This window comes from Peromyscus californicus, unplaced genomic scaffold (assembly GCF_007827085.1).
Source record: "Peromyscus californicus insignis strain IS unplaced genomic scaffold, ASM782708v3 Scaffold_78__1_contigs__length_188168, whole genome shotgun sequence".
In the NCBI taxonomy this organism is placed as follows: domain Eukaryota; kingdom Metazoa; phylum Chordata; class Mammalia; order Rodentia; family Cricetidae; genus Peromyscus; species Peromyscus californicus.
Window position 1 is genome coordinate 31,467 of NW_026294593.1, and position 25,881 is coordinate 57,347.

The 25,881-nt window shown below is 47.9% G+C and overlaps 2 protein-coding genes across 5 annotated transcripts in view; one reads left to right on the forward strand and one right to left on the reverse strand.

The window, feature by feature from the left end:
• LOC128100332 (NOP protein chaperone 1-like) overlaps positions 1-25,881 on the forward strand; it is a 168,446-nt gene that overhangs the window by 24,305 nt on the left and 118,260 nt on the right. The window lies entirely within an intron of this gene.
• LOC128100329 (GTPase HRas-like) lies at positions 8,775-25,863 on the reverse strand. The gene has a single exon (XM_052722367.1). The coding sequence runs from the start codon at positions 13,191-13,193 to the stop codon at positions 12,624-12,626; it is 570 nt and encodes a 189-aa protein (XP_052578327.1). The 5' UTR covers positions 13,194-25,863; the 3' UTR covers positions 8,775-12,623.

Below are 25,881 nucleotides of genomic sequence, written 5' to 3' on the forward strand. Positions count from 1 at the left end.
TTTATTTCTTCCTTAACCCATTGGTGATTCAGTTGAGCATTATTCAGTTTTCATGAGATTGTAGGCTTTCTGTAGTTTTTGTTGTCGTTGAAATCTAACTTTAAACCATGGTGGTGTGATAGAACACAGAAGGTTATTCCAATTGTTTTGTATCTGTTGAGATTTGCTTTGTGGACAAGTATGTGGTTGATTTTAGAGAAGGTTCCATGGGGTGCTGAGAAGAAGGTATATTCTTTTTTGTTAGGATGGAATTTCTATAGATATGGATTAAGTCCATTTGAGTCACAGCATCAGTTAAGTCCTTTATTTCTCTGTTAAGTTTCGATTTGGCTGATCTGTCCAGTGGTGAAAGTGGGGTGAAGTCTCCCACTATTAATGTGTGGGGTTTTATATGTGGTTTATGCTTTAGTAATGTTTGTTTTACATATGTGGGTGCCCTTGTGTTTGGGGCATAAATGGAAACTTCATCTTGGTGGATCTTTCCTGTGATGCGTATTTAATGCCCTTCTTGATCTCTTTTGATTGATTTTAGTTTGAAGTCTCTTGTGCTGGATATCAGGATGGCTACACCAGTTTGCTTCTTAAGACCATTTTATTGGAAAGACTTTTCTCAACCTTTTATTCTTAGGTATTGTCTATCTTTGAATTTGAGGTGTGTTTCTTGTATGGAGCAGAAAGATGGGTCCTGCTTTCATATCCGTTCTGTTAGCCTGTGTCTTTTTTATAGGTGAATTAAATCCACCTTATAAAGGGATATTAATGACCAGTGATTGTTCAAGCCTATTATTTTTTGGTGGTAGTGTGTATGTACTTCTCTTCTTTGGGGTTTACTGCTGTTGCATTATCTATTGCCTGTGTTTTTGTGGGTGTGTCTGACTTCCTTAGGTTGGAATTTTCCTTCTAGTGCTTTCTGTAGGGCTTGGTTTGTGGATAAGTATTGTTTCAATATGGATTTGTCTTGGAATGTCTTGTTCACTCTGTCTATGATGATTGAAGGTTTTGCTCTGTATATTAGTCTAGGCTGGCATTCATAGTCTGAGTGTCTGCATTACATCTGTCCAGGTCCTTCTGGCTTTCAAAGTCTCCATTGAGAAATTGAGTGTTATCCTGATTGGTTTGCCTTTATAAGTCCCTTGGCCTTTTTCCTTTGCTGCTCTTCATATTCTTTCTTTATTCTGTACATTTAGTTGTTTAATTGTTACGTGGCGAGAGGACTTTTTTGGGGGGTCTAGTCTGATGTTCTATATGCTTCTTGTATCTTCATAGGCATTTCCTTCTTTAAGTTGGGAAAGTTTTCTTCTGTGATCTTGTTGAATATATTTTCTGTGCCTTTGAGTTGGTATTCTCCTTCCTCTATCCTTATTATTATTCGTAGGTTTGGTCTTTTCATGGTGTCCCAAATTTCTTGGACATTTTATGTCATGACTTTGTTGGCTTTAGTGTTTGGTTTGACTGATGAATCTATTTCTTCTACTGTATCTTCATCGCCAGAGATCATCTCTTCCATCTCTTGCATTCTGTTGATTATACTTGCATCTGAAGTTCCTATTTGTTTACTCAGATTTTCTATTTCCAGCATTCCCTCTGATTGTGTCTTCATTTTTTCTATTTCCCTTTTCAGGTCTTGGACTGTTTCCTTCATCTGTTTCATTGCTTTTTCATGATTTTCTTTCAGGGATTTATTGTTTTCTTCTGCTTTATTTGTCCTTTCCTCTAGTTTTTTTTATAGCATTCTTCCCATTTTTTGTTTGTTTTTTTTCTGAATTTCATTTGTGATTTCTTCTATATAAGCCTCTACCCTCTTCATGATGTTATTCATAAGGTTGCTTTCTTGTGCTTCTTCCATTTTGTGATGTTCAGGTCTAGCTGTTGGAGGAGGGCTAGGTTTTAGTGATGCTGTATTGCTCTTTATGTCGTTGTATGTACTTAATGCCTTGACGTTTTCCCATCTCCCTGTGGATTCGTTCTTGGTCCAGACAGAGCTGACAGATTCAGGAAGCCTCTCTCTGTTCCAGATGGAAGCTCTGGGCCAGATGGGAGCTGGGGGCTGGTCTCTTTAAGTCTCAGGAAGTGGCTGGGGTCTCAGGAGAATGGGTGTGGGGGCAGGGCGTGGAGATTGCAGGGTCTGCCTGTGGTCTTAGAAAAGGGGAACCTTCCCGTGGGGCCCACCTGATGGCCAGAACCTGGGGCCAAGTTGGGCAGGTCTTCCTCATAATGGCTGGTGCCCAGGAATGGGAACTAGTTGTAGGCCTCTCTGGGTATGAGCCCAGGCCCTCATCTCTTGTCCAGATGGGAGCTCGGGGGCTGGATGGGAGCTGGGGGCTGGTCTCTCAGTGTCACGAAGTGGCTGGGGTCTTGGATGGATGTGTGTGGGGGCAGGGTGTGGAGATTGCAGGGTCTCCCCATGATGTCTTGGAGAAGGGGAACCTTCCCAGTGGGTATGGAGGGGTTCTGCTGGATGGCCAGATCCTGGGGCCAAGTTGGGCAGGTCTTCCTCGGAATGGCTGGTACCCAGGGATGGGACCTAGGGGCAGGCCTCTCTGGATATGGGCCCAGGCACTCACCTCTTGTCCAGATGGGAGATGGGGGCTGGTCTCTGAGTCTCAGGAAGTTGCTGGGTTCTCGGGCAGTTGGGCATGGGGGCAGGGCATGGAGATTGCAGGGTCTGCCGGAGGTCATGGAGAAGGGGAACCTTCCCGGTGTGGTGAGAGATCCTGCCCGATGGCCAGAACCTGGGGCCAAGCTGGGCAGGTCCTCTGCGGAATGGCTGGCTCCCAGGGATGGGACCTAGGGGCAGGCCTCTCTCCATTCCATGCTTTTTTCTTTATAAAAAAGTGGATGAACAGGAATAGGGGCGTCCTTTTTCCCGGACAGAGTGCTTCCAGCTGACTTGGTGGGCGTTGGTTGACTCTTTGGGGGAGGAAAGGGGCTTCTGAGGTAGAAAGACATCCTGGGATGGTGGGCTGTCATCTGTTCCCTTGGAGCTGTTCATTTTTCTTGGCTGGGCACTCTGACCACTCGTGTCTGACAGAATGCTGGTGAGACAGAGAAAATCTTAGAAGAAAGTATCATTTTTATTTTTGCCTTTGAGGGTTTCCTAGAGTGATAGAGGGGGTCCCCAGACCAGGAAAGTTTGGGTTTGGCACTTATTTGAAGTAGATCCGACCTGTCAGATGAGCTTAAGCTGGTGTTTGGAGCTTAGGAAAAAATTTTACATATTACGAAGTAGGTGTGAGAAAATTAAAGTCTTGGGCTAGTGACCATTGTAGTGTTTGGTACTCTGCTTGTATTGGTTGGTGTTCCTTTATTAGTTTAACATCCATGAGACACAGGTAATCAATTTGTGAAAGTTTGTCCCTTCCGCAAAGATTAACAGGCAGGCCCGGAGCCACAAAAGGAGTGACAGTCCCCTGGTTTCCTGCCTCGTCCTTCCAGGAAAGTACCTTTGAACTAGTCAAAGGATTATTAGACTGACCAATTCCTTTTAAATTGGTGAGGGATGGAACCAGTGGCCAAGTGGATGGCCTGTGAGACTGGGAAATGACTGTGACATCTGCCCCCTGTATCCAAGATACCTGGAACTTCTTTCCCTCTATAGTAAGGGTAAGTGTAGGGCGATCCTGAGTGACAGGCTGGACCCAGTAGGCATCCGATGACCCCAATCCGGCTGATCCCCGGGGGGTGTCTGTAATTGAGGGATTATCACAGACAGACGAGGGTAGAGGACCCAGCTGTGCCAGGCACGTACCTTGAGGAATCGTGACCGTGCCATTTACTGTAGTGGCCTGAATCTCAATTTCCCCCGTGAAATCACTATCATGCCAGGGTAGACCTGGACCCCTCGGAGGGCCACAGAAGCACAGCCAAGGACAAACTTGCAAACATCAGGAGGTAAGGGTCTTGTCACCCCTGTAGGGATGACCTGAGCCCCCTCAAGGGAGTTTAATACTGTTTCGGTGGCAGCACACAAGTCCAATCCGGCACTGCCTGGAGTTGCTCTTCGGAGGGAGGAGAAGGGATCTGGGGTGGGGGAATTTTTTGAGGCTGGGGAGCTAGGGGGTGAGTGGATCTCAAGGCCCCAGGGTGCTCTCCTCATGGAGGCCCTGGCCCCTCTGGAAGTTTCCCGGCACCCGCGGAGGAAGGGGTTGACCAAGATAATTGGTTTTTGACTAGCCCAGTGACGGCCCTTGTTGCAGCGGGGGCCTTATAGAGGCAGCCTCCTGGGCTGGCTGGGCTAAGGGCACGAGGCTGTTACCTTTCTGGGGGCATTCCCTAGCTAAATGTCTGGGTTGTTTGCAGGAGTAACAGGTGTGGGTTCCAGGCTGTTGCGAAGCCCTCAGGGTGGCACCGATTGCTAATCCCATGGCATGGGCACCAACACCCGAACAGAGTCTGACTATTCAGACAGGTCCACCCTGTTTTTCTTGGGGCGGAGGACTTCCTGGCAGGCAGGGTTTGTGTTTTCAAAGGCCAAGTGTTTAATGAAGGTACTTTTGTTTTCGCCCGGCCCGAACAGTCTCTCGGCAACATCATTTAAGCGAGAGACAAAATCGCTAAAAACCTCATCAGGGCCCTGATGAATCTTTGCCAATGAGGTGGTAGCTGACCCCTTTTGGGGAAGGTGTTTCCAGGCCCGGACCCCAGCGTTTTGAATCTGGGCCAGGAGGCCGGGAGGGAATTTTGCCTGTGCTTCATTTGCATCATGGGGGAGTTGCCGAGAAGTTTCTTTAGCGTCCAAGTTTTTGAGGACGACTGTTAAATATTTTTTTGAGCAACCTCTCGACCGTTTTCTGTAAATTCTGTTTTCCAGAGGACAAAGTCACCCCCCGAAAGAGCCTCATGGGCAAGAAAGTACCAGTCGTTAGGGGTCAACCAATGTTCACTCTGGTTTTCCACCAAGGCTTATGTAAAAGGAGGCGTAGGACCATACTGAGCCCAGGCGGATTTAAGCTTTTCAACAAGGCAGAAATTTAATTTTTGGCAAGTCTGTCCTGGCGGGGGGTCCTCTGATGACGGTTCCTCCTCCTCCTCCTCCTCCTCCTCCTCCTCATTTTGGTCTTCCAAACCCTCTGAGGGGCCGCTCTGGACACCCGCCTCAGATCAGTCCCCAGAGGTCTGGCTCCGGGTAATGGGAAATGCCAGGACAGGCTGAGACTTAATTTTTGATTTAATAGTTTTTTGAGATGGTTTTAGCGAGCCGGGAGCCACCGCCTCAAGGACGAGGTCTTTAAGTTCTTTGTCAATAATTTTTAATTCCCTTAAAAACTCAATATGTTCCCTGCAAGCCCGTCACAGTGAGCCGAGATCTGGGATGGGGGGGCAACTCATCAAGGTCGGCCCGCAAACGTGGGAAGATGGAGAAACATAGGGAGGGGGCGTTGTGGAAGGGGGAACTGCCGGAGATTTTTGAGGTGGTTTAAAAGGGCCCAGGGACCCCTGTTTTAAGGGGAGATTTTTGTAGGGTGGCCAGTCTGGATTGTGGTAATGGGCCGCCTCTTTCTCTAGGGAAGCTTCCTCGGTGGGGTCTAGAGGGGAGTTAGAGGTAAGATTATTAAGAGAGGGATGGAGATGGGGAGGGGCGGAGTCCTGAGGATTCTTAGGTTCAGAAGTCATGAGCATCCCCTTTTACATAGAGCGCAGGACGTGGTCCGAGGGACTGACTGAAGGCGCACGAGAAAGCACTAGGGGGGTCTGAGGGCAGGTAGAGGGGACGCGGAAGGCTTCTTTTAAGATTTTTTCTCCTGTATTAATAACCTCTTTTCCATCGGGAATGTTTATGGACCCTACGAATGTCATTAATAAGGTTCCAGTAAGAGAATGTGGTGACGGGGACCTTCTCTGGTCCAAAAGCCCTGTAGTAATCATCTAAACAGTCCCCGAGCCATCCCCATGTTTATGGACACAAAGGTCCATAAACATTCCCCTGACGGAAAAGAGGTTATTAATAAGGATGGAATGATAAGGATAGAAGACACAAAGGAAGACACCAAGACAGGATTCTGATCAAGGTGCAACTTTATTTTTCTCCAAGAGGGTTCATATAACTCTCGAAGGGAAGGGTGAGCAGGAAACTGTTATCTACATGAAGGAAGTTAACACAGCTGCAGGATGTTTGTGCAAAATATTGGCAGGGTGAAAAGGCCAAGGTTTCTGACTCAATGTCCTGTCGCTAGGCAACCTGACTGCAAGATGGTCTTGTTCCTATCTTATCAGGGGCCTGTATTTTTCCATTAAGCTCTTCTAAAGGTCTGTATTTTTCCATTAGCTAGAGGTTCTGTCCTTGTCCCTGACACTTCTTGATCTGAGAGCCACGTCAATGGAATGGGGCTAGGGGGCTTGGTTGTGGTGGATCTCATGGGGACAGTGGCCTTCAGAATTGGGGGTGCATATGTTGTGCAGGGCCACGGACCACAAGACATGCCTTTTCATGGACCTTGATGTCATCAAAAAATGCCCTGTCATCTATAATTAGGACTACACTTATATCTCTGCCCCAGAGGTTTCTAGGTACATTGGAAATGATAGGGTGAATGGCTTCCCGATTGCCATCAAGATCCATCCAATGGACTGGATGGGTGTTCATCTTAGAATCTAGTAGGCCTCCCACACGAATCATAGTGGGGCTAGGTTTAAACTTCCAGTGTTGGAAGTGAAGAATCCCAGTCTTGGTTAAAATGGTAGCATTTGCACCCTTGTCAACCAAACCTTTGGAAAGATGGGCATTGTCTTAATAGATTTTGGGTTACCAGAGCCTTTTACTGGCAGGGCTGAGGAGTGCCTCACCTGGAGTGTAAAGGGGCTGGTGTTTCAGCAAGCTGTGACCTGCAATCCTTTGCCCAATGAAATCCTTTATTGCATCTGGGGCATCAGATCATAGTTTCTGCCCGGGGGCAGTCATGCCACAGATAGCCTGTTTTGCCACATCCCCAGCAAGTTCTGTCTACCTGAGGACCCTTGGGAGTGTCATTAGTACCCTGCTTGTCAGTGAGGCAAGCATCCAGGGAGGCAGTAAGAGCAACGATTGGACTGGTGCTGGGGTCAAGGTCTCTGGTGGCCTGCACCCATTTTTATGTATGTCCTTATACCACATAGCTGTATTACAGATTTGGGTATTGAGTCCCTCCCAAGTCAGTTGTTAATAGCATGTGTCTAGTGGGGCCCACATCCACTCTGTGCTCTACTGCCTCATTCACACGGGCCAAGAAGTTGGTGAATAGCTCCCCGGGCTGTTGGATAAAATTGCGGAAGTATAGGCTCTGGGGGCCTTGAGGTCCAGGTCCGAGACTTGTTGAAAATAGGCATTGAAGCCAATCTGTGCCTGGTGCACTGGATGGACATATTTCCTACACTCTGTGAGCATATCATAGGTCACCTGGACATTATGTAAGATGTTCGTTCGGGCCTGGGATTCTGCCTGATCCTCATAGACTGATTTTCAGCTAAGAAAGACTTCAGGCTCTAACACAGCTTTAAAAGCAAATGGTACCAATAGAAATAAGTTTGTTACTGCATGGACCATTTAGCAATGACCTGCTGAAAGTAGGGGGAATCTGGGCCTGACTCATTGGTGGCCTTCCAGATGAAGAAGAGATCAGCTCTGGGGATGGGAATCCAGTGCTGGGCATTGGCATTTAGGCTCCCAGTCTATAAGGCTTCTATGGGCCTATGGACTGACAGTGGCACAGGCTGTGAGGGTTGTAAGACACCTGGCACCACGGGAGAGTAGCCACCTCCTGAGGCAGGCAGGTATTGTGGTAGATCACCCCAAGAATACTGCGGCGGAGGGGTAGCTGCCAGTGGTGGTGTTGGAGCAGAGGGGATAGCAGCACATGACTTGATAGCTGCCTTCTCTTTGACAGATTTGGCAGGACCCAAACTGAAAGCTACATTCTCCTTGACAGATTTGGTTGGACCCAAACTGACAGATAATCTCAGGGCCCAAACCGACAGATTTCCTGGAGGCTAAACTAACAGCTTTCCTGGGGCCCAAACTGACAGATTTCTTGGAGGCTGTAGTGGCCACGCTACAAAGCAACTCATCAAGTCCGAGTGAGGGGCTGAGGACAGGACAGCGGGTCATTTGTATCAGTAGAATGCTGTTTATTGAAGGGAAGCAGGGACCTTAAATACAGACTAACAGCGTGATGGAAAAACCCGGGAGGGCAAAAGTTCACTAGCTCACGTCCTAGCTGTTTACTCAACTATGCGGGATGCACGGAACAAGGAACCTGAGGTTAGCTGTTTTCTAGGAAGGAAGCCAGCAGGAAATCAGCATAGGGAGGCCATCTGGTAAAGGTCAGTAAGCAAGTCAGCAGCTACCCAAGGAGCAGGGGGCCAGGGCCCAACACAAGCCCCTCTCAGCTCCTTTGCAGCCCCAGAAGCAGCACCCTTGGGGAGCCGGCCAGGGGTTGGCCCTGTGTCTATTTTAACCAGGCAGCCTCTGAGCAGCTTCTGAGAGTGGTGGTGAGACTGTGGAAGCCTTGGGCTTGGGCGTGAGACGGTGTGCAGAGGCCTGGTGGAACGCTTCTCACTCTGTGGCTTTTCGCCGTTCTGGGTACTAAGCTTGCCAGGGGAACTGGGACCAGACTTGACTGTTCCCTTGCTTCAGGAATGGAACCAGAATCAATGCAGAGGTACTCCCTGGCTATATGGAACTCGGCAGGTGGGTGCAGGTGCCTGCAAGCTATGGAGAAGGAAGGAAGGGGAGGGAAGGAACAGTTCTGAGAGGTTATGGGCTGAATGGGTATGTGCTTGATTGCTAGGAGGGGCAGGAATTTTTAGAGACAGGGAAGAAGAGACGGGAAGTGTGGAAAGCGTGGCACAGCAGCCACACAGGAGGCTGAGGGTGGAGGCCTCCCAGGCATTTGGAGTTTGCCACACGTGAGTGCCAGTTGGTGGGAGATTAAGGCAACTCCACGTAGTTAAAAGGGAGGTTTATTTGGGGTAACTTACAAGTAAAGGGATAGGTTACAGGATCCAGGAGAGGTGAAGTGCAGTCCTATGGAAAACTGCTTGGTCTACCATCCAGGATCACCAGGAACAAGAGACCGGCACATCCGGACCTTGGTTCTCAAGGGCTCCTGTCTTGGTCCTGCATTAGGGGCAGGTCATGGGTAGGCGTGACAGTTACCAGAGGCCTCACTGGAGGTTAGTACTTCCAGGACAAAGCTGGAACAGCTAGCTACCCACTACAATGTTTAGATTAATGTCCATGATTGTAGGCTATTTATTATAAAGCATTATGATCTATATGTGGTGATATTCTATATTAGCAAGAAAGTTCTTAATTTTTTGTGAAGTAATATTTTCGACAATATTATATAAGAGTATTCAAAATTTGTTAAACAGTTTCAAATTGTAAAATAATTAACTACTCTTACCTGAAGTGAGAGACTGGCTTGCTTTTCTTACTGTCCTTGGGATGGTTTTTTGGGTGTAGCAGCGCTTTTCAGCCAACATGAGTCGCCAGTGTCGTGCTAAAGCAGGTCCCAGTGACGACTGGTTGCGGTGGCTGCAGGTGAGAGTAGAGTGTCCCGTGTGCACGTTGGAGGATTGGTGGCAGCAGCATGGCGGCGTACCTTTCTGCCTCTCCCTGGAGCTTTAGGGCCCGGCTTTGCTTTCGGGGTCTCCTTCGCCCCTCAGCGCTCTTCCATCAGCCAAGAGGCTGACGTGTGGAATTGAGTGGCCTGAACTCGGGGTGGGGAGAGTTCTAGGCAGTGACTATGACGGTTGGCATCGGCTTCCATTTTAACTAGGCAGCCTCTGAGCGAGAGGGTGAGAAGGTGGAAGCTGTGGGCTCAGGTGGGAGCCTGCGTGGTGGTGGGTGGCTCACTCATAGTGGCTCTCGCCAGTCTGGGGGCTAAGCTTCCTGCAGATCCTGGAACCAGACTCAGCCACTGTAAATCCTGGTTAGCAGATTTTAGAGAGAGAATCTTCTTTTTTTTTTGGTAAGCCTTCATTGTTATCTTTTAAAGCTTGTAAATCCAGGTTAGCAGATTCCAGAGAGAATCTTTTTCTGTAAGACTTCATTGCTATCTTTTACAGTCTGTATTAGTCCCAATAATGACTCATCTTTGTTTTTATTATTAAACCAGTGTTTGAACACTGTGTGAATTACTACGATGAACGCCAAAATGGTACAGGCCAGATATGCCTTAGAAAGGTCATAGATTTCCAGGAAAATGTCATTCATCATATAAGCAAAAAGGTTTTTTAAATTCTTGTGAGTAATGTTGTCGGCCACATTACAAATTTGTTAGCTTAGTTTTGTTAGTCAGTTTTAAGGTGTAAAATTATCAAGTACTTTTACTTGAAATAAGACGCTGGTTTCCTTATGTTTTCGTGGTGTAATAACACTTTTCAGCCAGCAGGAGGCGTTGGTATAGCTCCAAAGCAGGGCCTGTTGAATGTCTTGGCTGGCGGCAGAGTGAGCACAGGCAGTAGGCAGTTCTTCAGGTGACTCCCTGGAACTTCAGAGCGTGGAGAGTTCCAGGCTGCTTTAAGGCCCTCTCTGCCTCTGCAGACAGGAGATCTGCCAGCAGGCCCAGCTCCAAGCCCTCTCTGTGCCTCTGTAGGGGCCACCAAAGGGGACAGTGCCATGTCTATTTTCACTAGGTGAAACTGTGGAAGCCTCAAGCTGGGGCGGGGAGCCGGCACTCAGGGAGGAGGGGGAACACCTCACAGCGGTTTCGCTGGTCTGGGGACTAAACTTGCCTCGGAACTGAGACTGGATTAGCTCTTTTTCAGGAATGAAACTGTGCAGGTTTCCTGGAGCTCTGTAGGTGGTACCCTGCAGTTTTAAGCGCCTGCCAGCTGGGGAGGAAGCTGAGGGTGGGAGACACCCAGGCCTATGGAATTTGCCTCACGTTGGGCGCCAGATATTGGTGAAATTATTAAGGCCACTCCACGTAGTTAAAATGGAGGTTTATTTTGTGGGGTAGCTTACAAGTGAAGGGATAGATTACAGGGTCTGGGAAAGGTAGCGCAGTCCAGCAATGTTCTCTGGAGAACTCTGCTCGTTCTACTTCCAGCGTCCAGGGTCTAAGAACCAAGAGAGTGCGACGCATCCGGATCTCGGTTCTTCCGGGTCCTCCCTTGGCCCCACCCTGTAGGCATGATAGTTACCGAAGCCTCAGTGGGGGTTGGAACTTCCAGATCAAAGCTGGAGTGGCTACCCACTACACCTTTGGGTGGGGAATAGAACCAGACTGGCTATGAAGGGGCTCCTTGGTGCCCACCCTGAGAGTGGTCAGCTATCCAGAACTCGGCAGGTGGGTGCACGTGCCCAATAGCCAGGGAGGCGGAATGAAGGGAAGGAACAGTACTGGTAAGTTATGGACCGAATGGGTAAACACTTGGTCCCCAGGAGGGATGTCAATTTTAAAAGAGACAGGGAAGAAGAGAGACAGGGAAGAGTGGGAGTTGTGGAAACTGTGCCACAGAAGCCATAGAGGAATCTGATGGCAGAGGCTGCCCAGCCATTTGGAGGATGCCCCACGTGAGTGCCAGATAATGTGGGCATTTATCAAGGCAACTCCTAACTTGCAGCCAGTAAGGGGGTTGTTTACAGAATCTGAGAGAGGTGAGGTGCAGTCCAGCTGGGTTCTCTAGTAAACTCTGACTTGATCTGCCATCCAGCATCCAGGTTCATGAGAAATGAAGAGGGCCAGACAGATCTCTGGTCTTGAGGGCTCCCATCTCGGCCACACCCCAGGGGCAGGTCATAGGTATGCGTGACAGTTACCAACTGCCTCACTGAGGTGGTGCTTCAAGGTCAAAGCTGGAACCACTACCCATTACATACCTTGTATCCACATGAGTTTATTATGGAGAGCGCGAGAGAGAAATAGGAAAAGAAGGAGAGAGAAAGAAAACGAAGAGAAAGAGGGAAAGTGGAGTTGTGCACACCTCATGGTGGGAAAGGGAAGAAGAAGGGAGGGGTGTTTCCCTAAAGGAGCCTTACATCAGGACACAGGGTGGATCCCCAAGGGATGGGCCAGAATGCCAACACCTTCATTTAGTTTCTTCATTTGCAAGCCGTTCATAGTGGCAATAAACATAGTCCTAACTCTGTGCACTTCGATTCTTGACATGCGAAAGTTTTTCCTCCTTTTTTAAAAAACCTAGTTCACTGTTTAAAATTTGTCAAGTGTCTTACGAGCTCTGATGATGTATGTGGGATCTCACCCCACTGGGAATTGAGGTCACCTCTGAGGAGGTGGTCTGGAGCCAAGGGAAGTTAAGTGTGCCGTTTATTGGTTTCCCAGCCTCCCTCTTACCCGGAGCTCATCAGACACAGCAGGGAGTCATGTCAAGCAGGAACTCCTTTATTATTAAGCAGTAAACATCTTATAAAGCAGAAAACCACAGAACCCTGGGGGGGATGGAAGGACCAAACCAATTGTTCTAAAGGTCACCGTATACTCATTCCTTTTTCCAGGAGCTGTTTATGCACTGACATAATCTGAGTTTTGCATCTAATCTCAGTGCAAACAACTTGGGCTCACTTCTCTCAGTACCATTTGTATCTAATCTCAGCGTAAACAACTTGGGCTAACTTCCTCTCGGCACCATCTTTGTAGCTCATGTCATCCTGTATGCCCCACATGTATCTCCATCTGGCATCACGATAGCACACACTTGTGGCTTGTGGAACCAGGGCCATTCTCATCGGGACGGTTTAGCTTTTGTACTTTGTGTTGCCAAATCTCACGTACTAGCGCGTAAAAGGCATCCTCTACACCCTGTCGGGTCTTGGATGATGTTTCAATGTAGGGGATGTCATAGCTGCGTACAAGGTCCTGGGCCTGCCAAGACTCAACAGTACAAGTGGCCACATCACACTTGTTTCCCACCAGCACTATTGGCACATCGTCTGAGTCCTTCACCAGCTTACTCTGCTCCCTGTACTGATGGATGTCTTCAAAGGACTTGGTGGTGTTGTTGGCAAACACACAGAGGAAACCCTCCCCTGTGTGCATGTACTGGCCCCACATGGCACTATACTCCTCTTGACCTGCTGTGTCTAAGATGTCCAGCAGACATGTCTCCCCATCAATGATGACCTGTTTCCGATAGGAGTCCTCTATGATGGGGTCATACTCGTCCACAAAATGTTTCTGGATCACCTGCATGGTCAGGGCACTCTTTGCCATGCCTCCAGCACCCACCACCACAAACTTGTATTCTGTCATCACTTCTATAGGGACTGTCACTCCAGGAGCTCCTGCCCCACAAGGGGCACAAAGGGGAGCAGAAAGCCCTAATTGGTGCCCGACATGGGTGTCCTTGTAGCCCCGAGGCTGGAGTGTGATGGCTGAAGGGTGTAGAGTAACTGAATATGGAGGCTAATTCTCCCTTTTGTTTTATTGTTAAAGGGTGTGAAATGAGTAACATCGGTTTGTCAGAGGATATTTGGCTCTAGGCCTCTGGGGTTAGCTCCCTGTGTTTGTAAAGGGGGTACCTTTAGGAAAAACTGGAGTGTACGTTTGGGGCGCCTCCAAGGGGGCTATTGACCCATTCTATTGGCTCTCCTTTTTGCACTAGCACTGCAGAGGTTAATGTAGCGCTTGTGAACAGCCAGAGGGAACTGGGAAAGTCAGCAGAAATCTATTAAGAGCATCTTGAAATTGTAAAAGGATGGCCCAATGTTCTCAGGTAAGAGCAATAACATCCTGAGGTTTTTTATTTTTTTTTTATTTTTTTATTTTTTTTTTATAATTTTATTTATTTATATTTTATGTATGAATGCTCTGCATGTATGCCTGTGTGCTGGAAGAAGGCATCAAATCTTATTATAGATGGTTGTGAGCCACCATGTGGTTGCTGGGAATTGAACTCAGGACCTCTGGAAGAACAGCCAGTGAGTGTTCTTAACCACTGAGCCATCTTTCCAGCCCGGTTTTTTATTTTTTTAAAGGGAGAATAAGGGTACAAGAGTATTCTTGGAGACGGGAACCCAAGGTAGTATCGAATGGATCTCTCCCAGGATACTCTGCAACTGAGTCAGGGTCAAAGACACAGGAATGTGTAGCTTAGGCTTAAGTGGGCAGGTTCAGGTCAGGGTAAGTTTGGTGCCAAGAATCTTAAAGGGGGGCACCCTCCTCTCTGAAGCTGTGCAGTACCTGCCCCAACAAGTCCTGCAGACAAGAGGGGTCCTTATGTCCCAAAATAATATTATTCATATAAACAGGTACGCATCTATCTTATGCATCTCTAAGTAGGGGTACTAACAGGGTGGCCAGGTATTGTTGGCAGGAGGTCGGGCTATTAGCCATTTCCTGGGGTAATACAGTCCATTTAAATGTCTGATCAGGTTGGGAGAAATTGAGGGAGGGGATAGAGAAGGCAAACTTGGTACAATCATCTGGATGGAGGGAGATAGACAAGAAACAGAAACATCAATTGCAACCAGGGTATATTCTGAGGGTATTGCTGGCACCCAGGGCAGACCCCTCAAGGGGGCCTACCAGCTCCATCCTCTCATTTACTTTCCGTAGATCCTGTAACATGTGCCATGCTCCTGACACTTTTTTAATAACCAAGACAGGTTATTCCAGGAACTCATGGAAGGGCGCACACATCTAAGGTCCAATTGTTCTTTAACCAGAGCCTCTAATTTAGGTTTAGCAAGTGGCTACTGCTCCACCCATACTTGGTCACCCAGCCTCGACCTGATAGGGGGTATCTGGGGGGCAGTGGCCTCTAGGAATTGTGGTAAACCCAGTTGGAATTTTGGGGTCATTTCTATAGTGGGTGAAGAAGTCCTCTCCTTTTATCTCCTCTGCTCCCCATCCCCTTCCTTGGGCCTCTTCTTCCTCCATAATATCATAGAAAGTTTGGTGGTTGGTGGTGAGTACTGCATCCATTTGGGACAACATATCCTACTCCAATAAGTTGTCAGTAAGATTCCCAGACACCAGGGCCCATGTATTGTCCTGTTCCCCATCTGAGCTGGTCCATTTGAGGAGAGTGACTGTTTTAAGAGATTGAGCATTAACCGCTACTCCCAATACTCAAGGTCCCAGAGTGATGTCCCAGTCAGGGGGTACCTCCTCCCAGTGGGGCATGGTCCTTTCTGGCCCTATATCACACCAGGAAGTGGAACCTTCTCCCACCTATGACAATACTCATCTTGGGGCAGTGTCCCCGGACCAAAGGAACTGTCAGTTGGCGTGGGCCATTCTGGGGGGCCATGCCTGCCCTCCCCCCCAGAGTTCCTCCTTTGGCTAACAGGGCTGGAGGGTGCCCCTTACCTAGTTTAAAGGTTTCCCATCTATATTAAATTTTGACCTGCAGTTTTTTTTCCAATGATATTCCTTCCTGCACCTAGGACAAGGGTTGCTAGGGGGCTTTATTGTCCTTGGCCTAACCTAAAGCCTTTTGTTGACCTGTAGGAGGCTGTTGCAGAGGACACTATTGCTTAAAATGTCCCTCCTGTCCACATCTACAGCAGGCCCCCGGGTAGCAGACTTTGCAGTCCCCAGACTCTGGGTTGCCAGGGCCTGTGAGAAAGCCTGAGTTAGGGCAGCTGTCTGGGATTACAACGTTAAGACTAGCATCTGGGTCTGGTGATGTTGGGTGCCCAGATCCTGGGTGGTGACCACCCATCGGCCCATGGGAACCTCTTTCAGCCCTGCATAGGCAGCACAGTGTTCTGTATTCATTCCATCCCAGACCAGAATCTATAAATTGGTCCCAGAGTGGTCCAGTCGGTAGTTACGATTAGTGCTCTGTTAACCGAGTCTATAAATTCTGGTAGGGTCTCATTGGGCTTCTGCCTGACTCTAGCTATGGGGGATTCTGTAGATCTCTCATCTAGCTTACCCCAGGCTGCTAGCCCTGCATGTCACACCTGGTCTCGGTGTGGTGGACCTCAGTAGAGTACTCATCAGCAGTTCTCGCCAACATGCCATAAGTAATTAGGATTGCAGGCTGAGCAGCTTGATTGGCCTCTGTTCGGACTCTACATTCCTCCTTATAGTGGGCACACCATTCGATACATTGAGTGCTTGAACGGTCAGCCTTAGCCAGGTCCAGCAATCCTTGGGGACACAGGGATTATATGTAATATCCTGCAGTAGGGTCTGGGACCAAGGGGCATTTGGACCATCCTCTGCCACTGCCTTGTGGAGTTCCTTAAGGTTTTTGACCATCCATGGGTACAATTCTTGTGGCCTATCAGGGCTGGAGGCCAGATTAATGGGAAATGCCTGGGTTGTCTGTTCTCAGGGCCCTGTCTTTTGCCTCCCTTGGGGCCCTGTCTGGTTAATACAGGCCTCTGCGTAAGTCGGTTTGTTGACTCTCTGATCCCTGACTAGTGGTCAGTCATAGGTACCCTAGTTATGTAGGTCCCTTCTAAGGGTAGTATATGGTGAGGAGCATTTCCCTATTTTAGGGATGTAAGGCGGGGGGTCGTGTGATGACTTTACACTTGGTCTCTTTACTCTCCTGGTCCTCTTTACCTTCTTTGGCCTCCCCTGGCTCTTGGGGATGTTTTGGAAATATTGCATTACCCATACAGAGGGTTTCACCCACCATGGAAGACTGCTTGACCTTGGCTGAACGTACTTTCAAGCCCCAAATTGACTGCCAGCTGTGGGGTCTCACCACATCGGGAACTTAGATCACCTCTGAGGAAGTGGTCCAGAATAGAGGAAAGATAAGTGCACCACTCACCCAATTCCCAGCCTTCCTCTTTCCTGGAGACAGTCAGATGCAGTGGGGAGTCATGCCAAGCAGGGACTTGTTTATTGATAGGCAATAAGCCTCTTTTAAGATAGAAAACCACAGAACCGTGGGGTGGTGTTGGACGGAATGAACCAATTGTTTTAAAGGTCACCCTCTACTCCTTCTTTTGTCTACGTGCTGTTTATGTACTGACATCATACTCATTCCTTTGATTTTTGTATCCAGTCTAATCTCAGTGTAAACAACTTCCTCTCGGCACCATCTTTGCGGCCCATATACACCACAAGTGTAGGCATAGATTTTCAGGGGTGATTAGCTGCAGTGATGTTCATTGCTGACACAGTAGGGTCCACTGTGGCTACTGTCCTGTGCATGGGGGGGGGCAGTCTGAAGAGCTAACAGAGAAACCAGCATGAAAAAATCAATGTGACTAATAGCAGCATGAGACAGTACTGCCTGGCTCGTCACTGGTAGCTGCTAGCTGTGGCTGCTCAGCACGGCGGTGTAAGGCTGGGGGTGCCCTTCTGGTGCTTGAGGCCATGGCCTTAGCAGTAATAGCCTGTGCCCTAAGTAGGAGTGGCAGCAGTGATTCTGAGGAAATGGCTAGGCAGCTGGTCTAGTTCTGCTTGGTTCATTGCTTGTGCTGTCCATGCCGGAATCGCCTGGGAGGCGGCTGTCTGACTTGCTCTGCCCTGCCCAGGTATTGTGTGGGCTATTCAGGTAGGGTGAAGAAATGGCCTGAGAAATGGTTGGGAGAGGAAAACAGGCAGGAGAATCCCATTTGGATAGGAGTTGGCATGGGGAGGGGTCACTGAGCCACCTGAATGAAGGGCCAGGATGGAACGGCTGACCCATGTAGGAGAGCCGGTGGGTGGCTGTGCATATTGCAACTGGAAGTGCCCTTTTCTAAAGCTGGGAACACAGCAGCTCCACTTAGTTTACGTGGTAGTTAAAAGAGGTTTATTTAAAGGGGTGACTTGTAACTAGTAAAGGAGTCAGTTACAGGATACAGGAGAGGTGAGGTACAGTCCAACGTGGTTCTCTGGAGAACTCTGACTCGGTCTGCAATCCAGCATCCAGTATCACGAGGAGTCAGGAGAGCCAGCATGTATGCATCTCAGGTCTTATGGGCTCCCGTCTCGGCCATGCCCTATGAGCAGGTCATAGGCTTGCATGGCAGTTACCGTCTGCCTCGCTAGGGGGCAGTGCTTCAAGGTCAGAGCTGGAATAGCTATCCACTATACATATCGTGAAAAGCCAATGCCCTATGTTGGCAATATCATACCAGGTGTTAGGGTCCTTGAATCACCCCACAAAAGACCACTTACGTATGCAAAATCAACAGTGTTGATTTCTCAAGAGAAAATTCCTGCAAATGGGGGTCAGGCATAGAGCAAAAAGGCAACAAACCTGAGAGAAGCTCGTAGACTTCTGTTAATCCCAGCAAGGGAATTCTAGATATGGTTTGGTCATCTCCAGCGAACACGGTTGCCTAAGCAAGCAATGGTTAAATTAGTTTAAATTTGATTGACTGTGGCATGTTTCAACATGTCAGGGAAAGGTCGGACATGTATCCAAAAAAGAGAAGGGAAGGGTTTTCAGGATCTGGGCACGGAGGCAGGTTGGAGGCTGCAGTTCCAGCCTCAGTGGTGAATGACGAAGTGCAAACTGGAAGGGTATAGCCAGTGTTATTTATTAAGCGGTTTAATGTTCATTAAGCGGCACTGTTTACCTTGTGAGAAAAGCCACTGGGTACAACAAAACCCACTATAAGAGTTTATTAAACTTCACAACTTGGAAAAATGCCAGGCCAGATTCTGCCCAAGGCCTGCCCAGTGTCCAGCTGCCGATAGTGTGAAGCCCAACAACTTGGAGGTGTTGGTGAGATTGCCCTACTGACTGTTCAGCTGAGATCCATTCGAGAGAGGTCTCAGAAGTCTGCAGTCTGAGGAAACAACATCAGCTGAGGAGTTGGCAAGCGAGCAGAGCACCCCGAGAATGCAAGAGAAGGAGCCGTCCAGCCACCGAACCAGGTCAGCAGAGTCATAAGCTGTGGGGGCATACATGGGCTGCAAAGAGGGTGCTGAGAGAAATTCAGATTAATGGAGCTTAAGCTTTAAGGTGTTTACACAGAGAGTGGATACAAATGGTACCAGAGGAAGTTAGTTTAAGCTGTTTGTGCAGAGAATAGATACAAAGGATGGCTAAGAGGAAGTTAGTTTGGGTTGTTTGTATGGAGATTAGAGACAAATGGTGAGAAAGAAAGTTAGCTCAAGTTATTTATACTAAGATAAGATACTAAAAACAGGAGATGGTGTCAGGACATAAACAACTTGTAAATAGGGTGACCTTTAAAATGATTGATTGGTTCCTTCACCCCCTTCTAGGGTTTGGAGGTTTTCTGGTATAAAAGAGGCTTACTGCCTATCAAGAAACAAGTTCTTGCTTGACTTGACTCTCCGCTGTGTCTGATTGTCTCCGGGTAAGAGGGAGGATGGGGAACAGGTGAGCTGTGTGCACTTACCTTTCCTCGGTTCCAGGCCACCTCTTCACAGGTGACCTAGGGTCCTGATGGGGCAGATCCCCACAATAAGCCCACTCTACACCAACTGGGAACAGATAAGGCCCCATCTCTGGACTGGCAGACCAGTTCTCTAGACTCTAGGCCCCCGGGGGCACATTATGTGCCCCTCCCCCCAGCCATTGGAGCCCTCAGGAACCAGGTGGCTACCTTTCCCTGCTCTCTCGCCAAGAAAACCAGTCCCTGTGACCCCAACGACCACCGGAGTCATAAGCCCACCCTTCACTGAGTAGGAATAGCCATTGGAACCCCAGGGACTAGACAGCAACCTCTTTCCCTGCCCCCTTGTCAAGAAATCCATCCCATGGGACAACCACCACTGGAGCCATAAGCCCGCCCTGTACTGATTGGGAACAGCTGCTCACTGAGACAGAATCCACTGACCAATTGGACTAAGCTGCTGTGAGAGAATCTACCCATCAGCTCCGATTTAGACCAAGAACTCACGGTGGACCAAGACTATCAATTGGAACAAGAAGCATCCTCAGACATAGTCACCGCCTACATGGAGCAGAGGAAGAGATTCGTAGATGCCAGTGCAAAAATACAGGCAACAACATAAAGACCTATATGACAACATCAGAACCTAGTGGTTCTACACCTGCAAGACCTGAACATACCAATACAGAAGAAGCAGAAGAAGTGAATCCTAAAAATGACTTTAAGAGGCTGATAGAGGCCCTTAAAGAGGAAATGAAAAATTCCCTTAAGAGGAAATGAAAAACTCCCTTAAAGAGGAAATAAAACATTGCCTTAAAGAAATTGAAGAAAAGGGTTGGGGATTTAGCTTAGTGGTAGAGCGCTTGCCTAGCAAGTGCAAGGCTCTGGGTTCGGTCCTTAGCTCTGGGGGAAAAAAGAAATCAAAGAAAGCCAAGAAAAAGCAATTAAACAGATAAAGGAAAGAATTCAAGATTTAAAAATTTAAATTGAGCCAGGCAGTGGTGGCGCATGCCTTTAATTCCAGCACTCGGGAGGCAGAGGCAGGTGGATCTCTGTGAGTTCGAGGCCAGCCTTGGCTACAGAGTGAGTTCCAGGACAGGCTCCAAAGCTACACAGAGAAACCCTGTCTCAAGAAAGAACAACAACAAAAAATTGAAATTGAGACAATAAAGAAGACACAAACTGAGGCAATGGTGTAAATAGAAAATCTGACTAAACGAACAGGAGCTACAGATGCAAGCATAACCAACAGACTGTAAGAGATGGAACAGAGAATCTCTGACGCTGAAGACACAATAGAAAAAATAGAGTCATCAGTCAAAACGCTAAAACCAAAATAGTCATAATACAAAACATCCAGGAAATTTGGGACACCATGAAAAGAGTTTATTAAGGAAAGGGAATAGGAAAGATGTGCATAGGACTATGGAATGACCGTGCAGGAAGTGAGGAGAGGAATAAGTAATACCTGCTGTTACAGGTTCCCTCCCTCCCGCACATGTGCACATTGGCTTACGTAGCAACACCACACATGCACATAGATTATGTGATCACGCTGCGTGTAAATGACATGATCACACCGTGCACGGATTACGTAGAATGTAAGGCACTGGGATGACTAAGCATCTTGCCCCACTGTACATGTGGTCATGTAATTGGGGGAGTGGCAAGGATTTCTACCATTCTAGACTCTGTTTTCTTATAAAAAATGGCGGATGAATGGGAATGGGGGCACTGTGTCTCCAGAAACTGTTTCCAGCTGACATGAGTGGGCATTGGTTAGCTTTTGGATGTAGGGAATGGTGCTTTTGGGGTAGCAAGATATCCTGAGGTAGTGGATTGTCCTCCACTGCTTTGGGAATTGTCCATTGCCTTTTGCTGCTTTGGGCTCTGTGACTGTATGGGTCTGACAAGGTACTGTTGAGGCAGAAGAAGGAGTTTAGAAAAAATTTTAGCTGGGGGGGTCTCCAAGGGGTCCCAGAATGAGGGAGGGGTTCCTGGGATCAGGAAAGTTTGAATTATACTTATCTGAAATAGATCTGACTTATCTGAAATAGATCTCACCTGTCCAGGTGGATTGAAGCTGGTTCTGGTGCTCGGAAGAATATTTAAACATATTAAAAAGCAGCCACGGGGAATTTAAAGTCTTGAGCTGGTAGCCATAGTATTGTATGTAATGTTTAGTACTCTGGTAACAGAATTTTATTGGTTAGTGTTGGAGAGAGAGAGACAGACAGACCTGCAACGTGCTTTTTTCTTTGGTTAGAAATGATAAGCTTAAGTCCCCTAAGGCTCTGGAGTGAGAGAGGGTACTGAGCTTGTGTAATGGACCTGGTAGTGTCCTGCTACAGGATTTTAATAGGCATATGGTGCCTAGGAAGGTTCTGGCTGTCTTAGACTTTGGGTTTACCTGAGAGGCTGGCAAGGAAAATGAAATGTTAGAGCTAGTAGGCTGGGTGGCTAGGAGGAGGAGGACAGGGGCTGCTGACAAGTGTGGAGTAAGGCAAATGGGGGGAGCAAACTAAAGAAAAGCTCCTACATTAGCCAGAAAATCTCTGCATTAGGGGCACAGGACAGGATGGCACAACTAAACATGTGTGGGTGAGAAGGATACCCCTGAAAATACATTTAAGTGGTCGGGTCTGGTGAGGTAGGTAAGGGCTGTCACCCTACCCTGACAGTAGGGAGACGAGGACAGGTGGGACCCCAAAACTCCCTCTGGACTCAGTAAGTCACTCCAGTGTTCAAAAGGAAGGAAATGGATCACCCTGATACTGTAATGACTACCCTAGGTTCCCTGTGAGAGATGGCACCTTCAGTTATCTATCACCAACTCTAGGATATTGACTAGAGGGTGGTCTTTGTTTGATGTCCCCATGCCACGAGCTGCATGGGGGCAGTCAGCTGACCAGTGTCCCTCTTGCTGACACTTTGGGCAAGGCCCAGATGGTGGCTCGTGTAGGGCAGGGCAGGCACAAGCCCAGTGGCCTTCTCTACCATACTTAAAACAGGGACCTAGAGGCATTTGACAGTTCTGTTTACGGGCATTCTGATCTCTCCCATGGTACACTGTCAATGCCACTACTAAGACTTCTGCCTGTGGGGTCAGAGGCTCTCTCGATAGATGCTTAAGCTTAGCCCTGATGTCGGGGGATAAGACAAAGTGGGTCATAAGGAGCTGTCTGCCATCTGGGCTCTCAGGAGCTAGGCCTTTGTATTGTAAAAGAGCCTTTGTAAGCTGTTCTAAAAGAATGAGATGGATTTTCTTTCATCTTGAATTATGTTTTTTAGCTTTCCATAGTTTACTGGTTTGAGGGCAGCCCTAGGAAGATCTGACAGGAGACAGGTTGTAAACCATGTAAATACCTAGTGAGAGAGCCACCCGATTATTGTAATCCCAATGTGAGTCCTGATTGGGAACTGCCTCGGCTCCATGTGGATGGGCGGCATTGGTTTGATGAACCTCATCCACATGTGTACCAGCCTGCTCCCAAATGTGTCTGCACTCCTCAGGAAGTAGGTTATTAGCAAGATCATATATATCATGAAAGGTGCGGCTGTAAGAACCTTAACCAGTCCATCCACACTGGTCACCTCTCACAAGGGAGAATGGATGCTGGGTCTGCATGGCCAACGTCAGATCCCGTAATAGCTTGAGAACGAGTAATAGGTGGTGTAAAGGCTGTCGCCAGAGCTGGGCAATTGGAGCGGCCCAATATTGGAGAGGAGGAGGGAGCTGGGGAGGAGCCAGGGCAACGGACTCCTGAGGCAGAGAGGTTCATTTGCAGAGTCCAGAGCAGTAAAGATTCCTTAGGTTCAGGTTCCGTGGCAAGGAGCATGTGAGCTGAAAAGAAGGAATCTAGAAGGCAGGGTTTAGAGCTTAGGTTAAAAAAAAAAAAGCTTGAATATAAGACAACTTTTTCCATTTGCCGATTCGCTGGCAGGAATTAGATAATTCCTCTAAAATATTGGGGTCCAAGGAGCCATTGGGTGGCCATTTTTTATTGTTATCTAAGGGATATTTAGGCATTCCTCAGAGGAGGAGTGCGACTAATAGGAGGAAGTCTTATTTACCATGACAGCGGCAGAGAGAGAAAAAAAAAGTGATACAAGACTACAGTCTCCGGCATCCCCGAGTTCAAGTGAGGATCAGCGATTGGCACAAGTCAGTCAATGCTTCGTCAAGCCAGAGAATGAGGGCCAGGGCATTTGTAGCCCAAGGACGGGGGTCTGACAGTGGCAGGCACAAGTCATTCAATGCTTCATCAAGCAAGAGAATGATACCTCAGACCGCAGTCGTGGGAAATGCCTAGAGATTGAAGCCTGCAATGGGAGGCCGACTGTAGCTGATGAAGGGCATGGACAGGGGTTCCCCCAATCCCGGGGATACCAGAGGGATGCTGGGTAATCTACAGTTGTTCCAACGGGTCCAGGGGACTGTTTAACGCTGGCTGGAAAGGGAAAACTCACCAGTTGAAGCAGCTGGTGTTGTGTAAAGCGGTCAGGCTGCTAGGCAAATGAAAAACTGGGCAGTTTTAGATAGAGTAAACCTCAGTCCAGGGTCCTGGACGCAGAGCACTAGGAGGGACTGATTCGTTTTGGCACTGATGTTATTTACTAAGCTGCGTAATGCTATTCATTAAGCAGGGCTGTTTACCATGCGAGAAAAGCTGCAAGGTACAACAAAACCCACTATAAGAGTTTATTAGGGAAAAGGATGTGCATAGGCCTATGGAATGACCGTGCAGGAAGAGAGGGGAGGAATAAGTGGAACCTGGTTTTTTAGGTCCCCCGCTGTCGATAGAGTTTTCCTGGTCCTGCCTGGCCCTTGGTCAGCACAAATCGCTCTCACCTGCCAGTCCCGCAGCAGCTCAGACTCAACCAAGTAAACACACAGAGACTTACATTACTTGCAAAGTGTATGGCCGTGGCAGGCTTCTTACTATCTTTTCTTATATCTTAAATTAACCCATTTCTATTAGTCTATAAGTTGCCACGAGGCTTGTGGCTTACGGTATCTTAACATCTTCTCATGGCATCGGCTGGCAGGGTCTCTCTGCCTCAGCCTTCCACTTCCCAGAATTCTCTTCTCTGCTTGTCCTGCCTATACTTCCCGCCTGGCTACTGGCCAATCATTGTTTTATTTATTAACCAGTCAGAGCAACACATTTAACATACAGAACATCCCACAGCACCCCCTCCCTGCACATGCGCATATGAGCTTACACCACACACGTGTAGCTGGAGTTTTCCTGCCTGGCCCACAGTCAGGGCAAATCTCTCTTACTTGCTAGTCCCACAGCTGCTCAGACCCTACCAAGTAAACACAGAGACTTATATTGGTTACAAACTGTATGGCTGTGGCAGGCTTCTGCTAACTGTTCTTAGAGCTTAAATTAATCCATTTCTATTAATCTATACCTTGCCACATGGCTCGTGGCTTACCGGCATCTTTACATGCTGTTTCTCATCATGGCGGCTGGCAGTGTCTCTCTGACTCAGCCTTCCACTTCCCAGCTCTATTCTCCTCCTTGTCCCGCCTACACTTCCTGCCTGGCCACGGGTCAATCAGTGATTTATTTATTGACCAATCAGCAACACATTTGACATACAGATCATCCCACAGCACTCACGCGCATAGATTACATGATCACACAGCATACATATTAGGTAGGACGTAAGGCCCTGGGATGACTAAGCATCTTGCAGTCACATGCTAAGTAAAGTAGCTGGGGGAGTGACTAGGAATTCTAACATTAGGGAATTCTCACAGTGAGGTCCCCAGCTCTGCGCTCACACTCAGCTTTGCACTGGCTCAGTGCTATCTCTGTGCTGCTTCCTCTCTACCGATCATTTTCATAAAGTTATTTTTAAAATTATTTTCTTGTTTCAGCTGTGTTACTATGTTCAGGTCTTCTTGCTGTTGTAGGATAGCTGAGTTCTGGTGGTGACGTATTGTCCCTTTTATTGATTGTATTCCTACACTGGTATTTAGGCATCTATATTTGGGATGATTATTGGGCTAGGTGTTTATTCTTCCATTTGTCTTTGTTGGATGGGTGTTTTTTCCCATGGTTTCCGTTTCCTCTTTGGTATTCTGGCATAAGTGTTCTAGTAACTGAAAGTATTCAGTCCAGTATGGTGTCTCTGCTGGGGATTTTGGGGCCTGGGTCCCTAGATTCAGCATGGCCTCCTGTAAGGCCAAAGTCTTTTTTCAAACCTGTAGACCAGGATAAGGAGCCTAGGGGAAGGCATGTAGTCTGTGGTTGTTGGTGAGATTTTAGCGTGTGTCTGTGGACTGTGTTTTTCTGGGGTCCCTAGAACTAACCTGGTCTCCTGTAAAACTTATGGGTCTCCAGGCAAGAGTATGGAGCCCTGGGAAAGGGGTTTCTGTTGAGGGATGTTGAAGAGTGGTAGAAGGAGGTGGGCAGTGTCTTATCTTGAGTCCTTAGCTGTGGCCACGCCTCTAGTAAAGCCTAAGTCTTCTGTAATTGAAGGCAGGAATATGGAGTGTGACGAGTCTTTCTTTTGACCTCTAGCTTCTGAAGAATGACATTGAGACTTTTCATTAATTACGAAAGCCCTGGCCTTAGCTTGGGCTTGTTCCAAACCAGCTCTTAAAACTTAAACCTTTTTTTTTTTTTTTTTTTTTTATTAATCTACATTCTGTC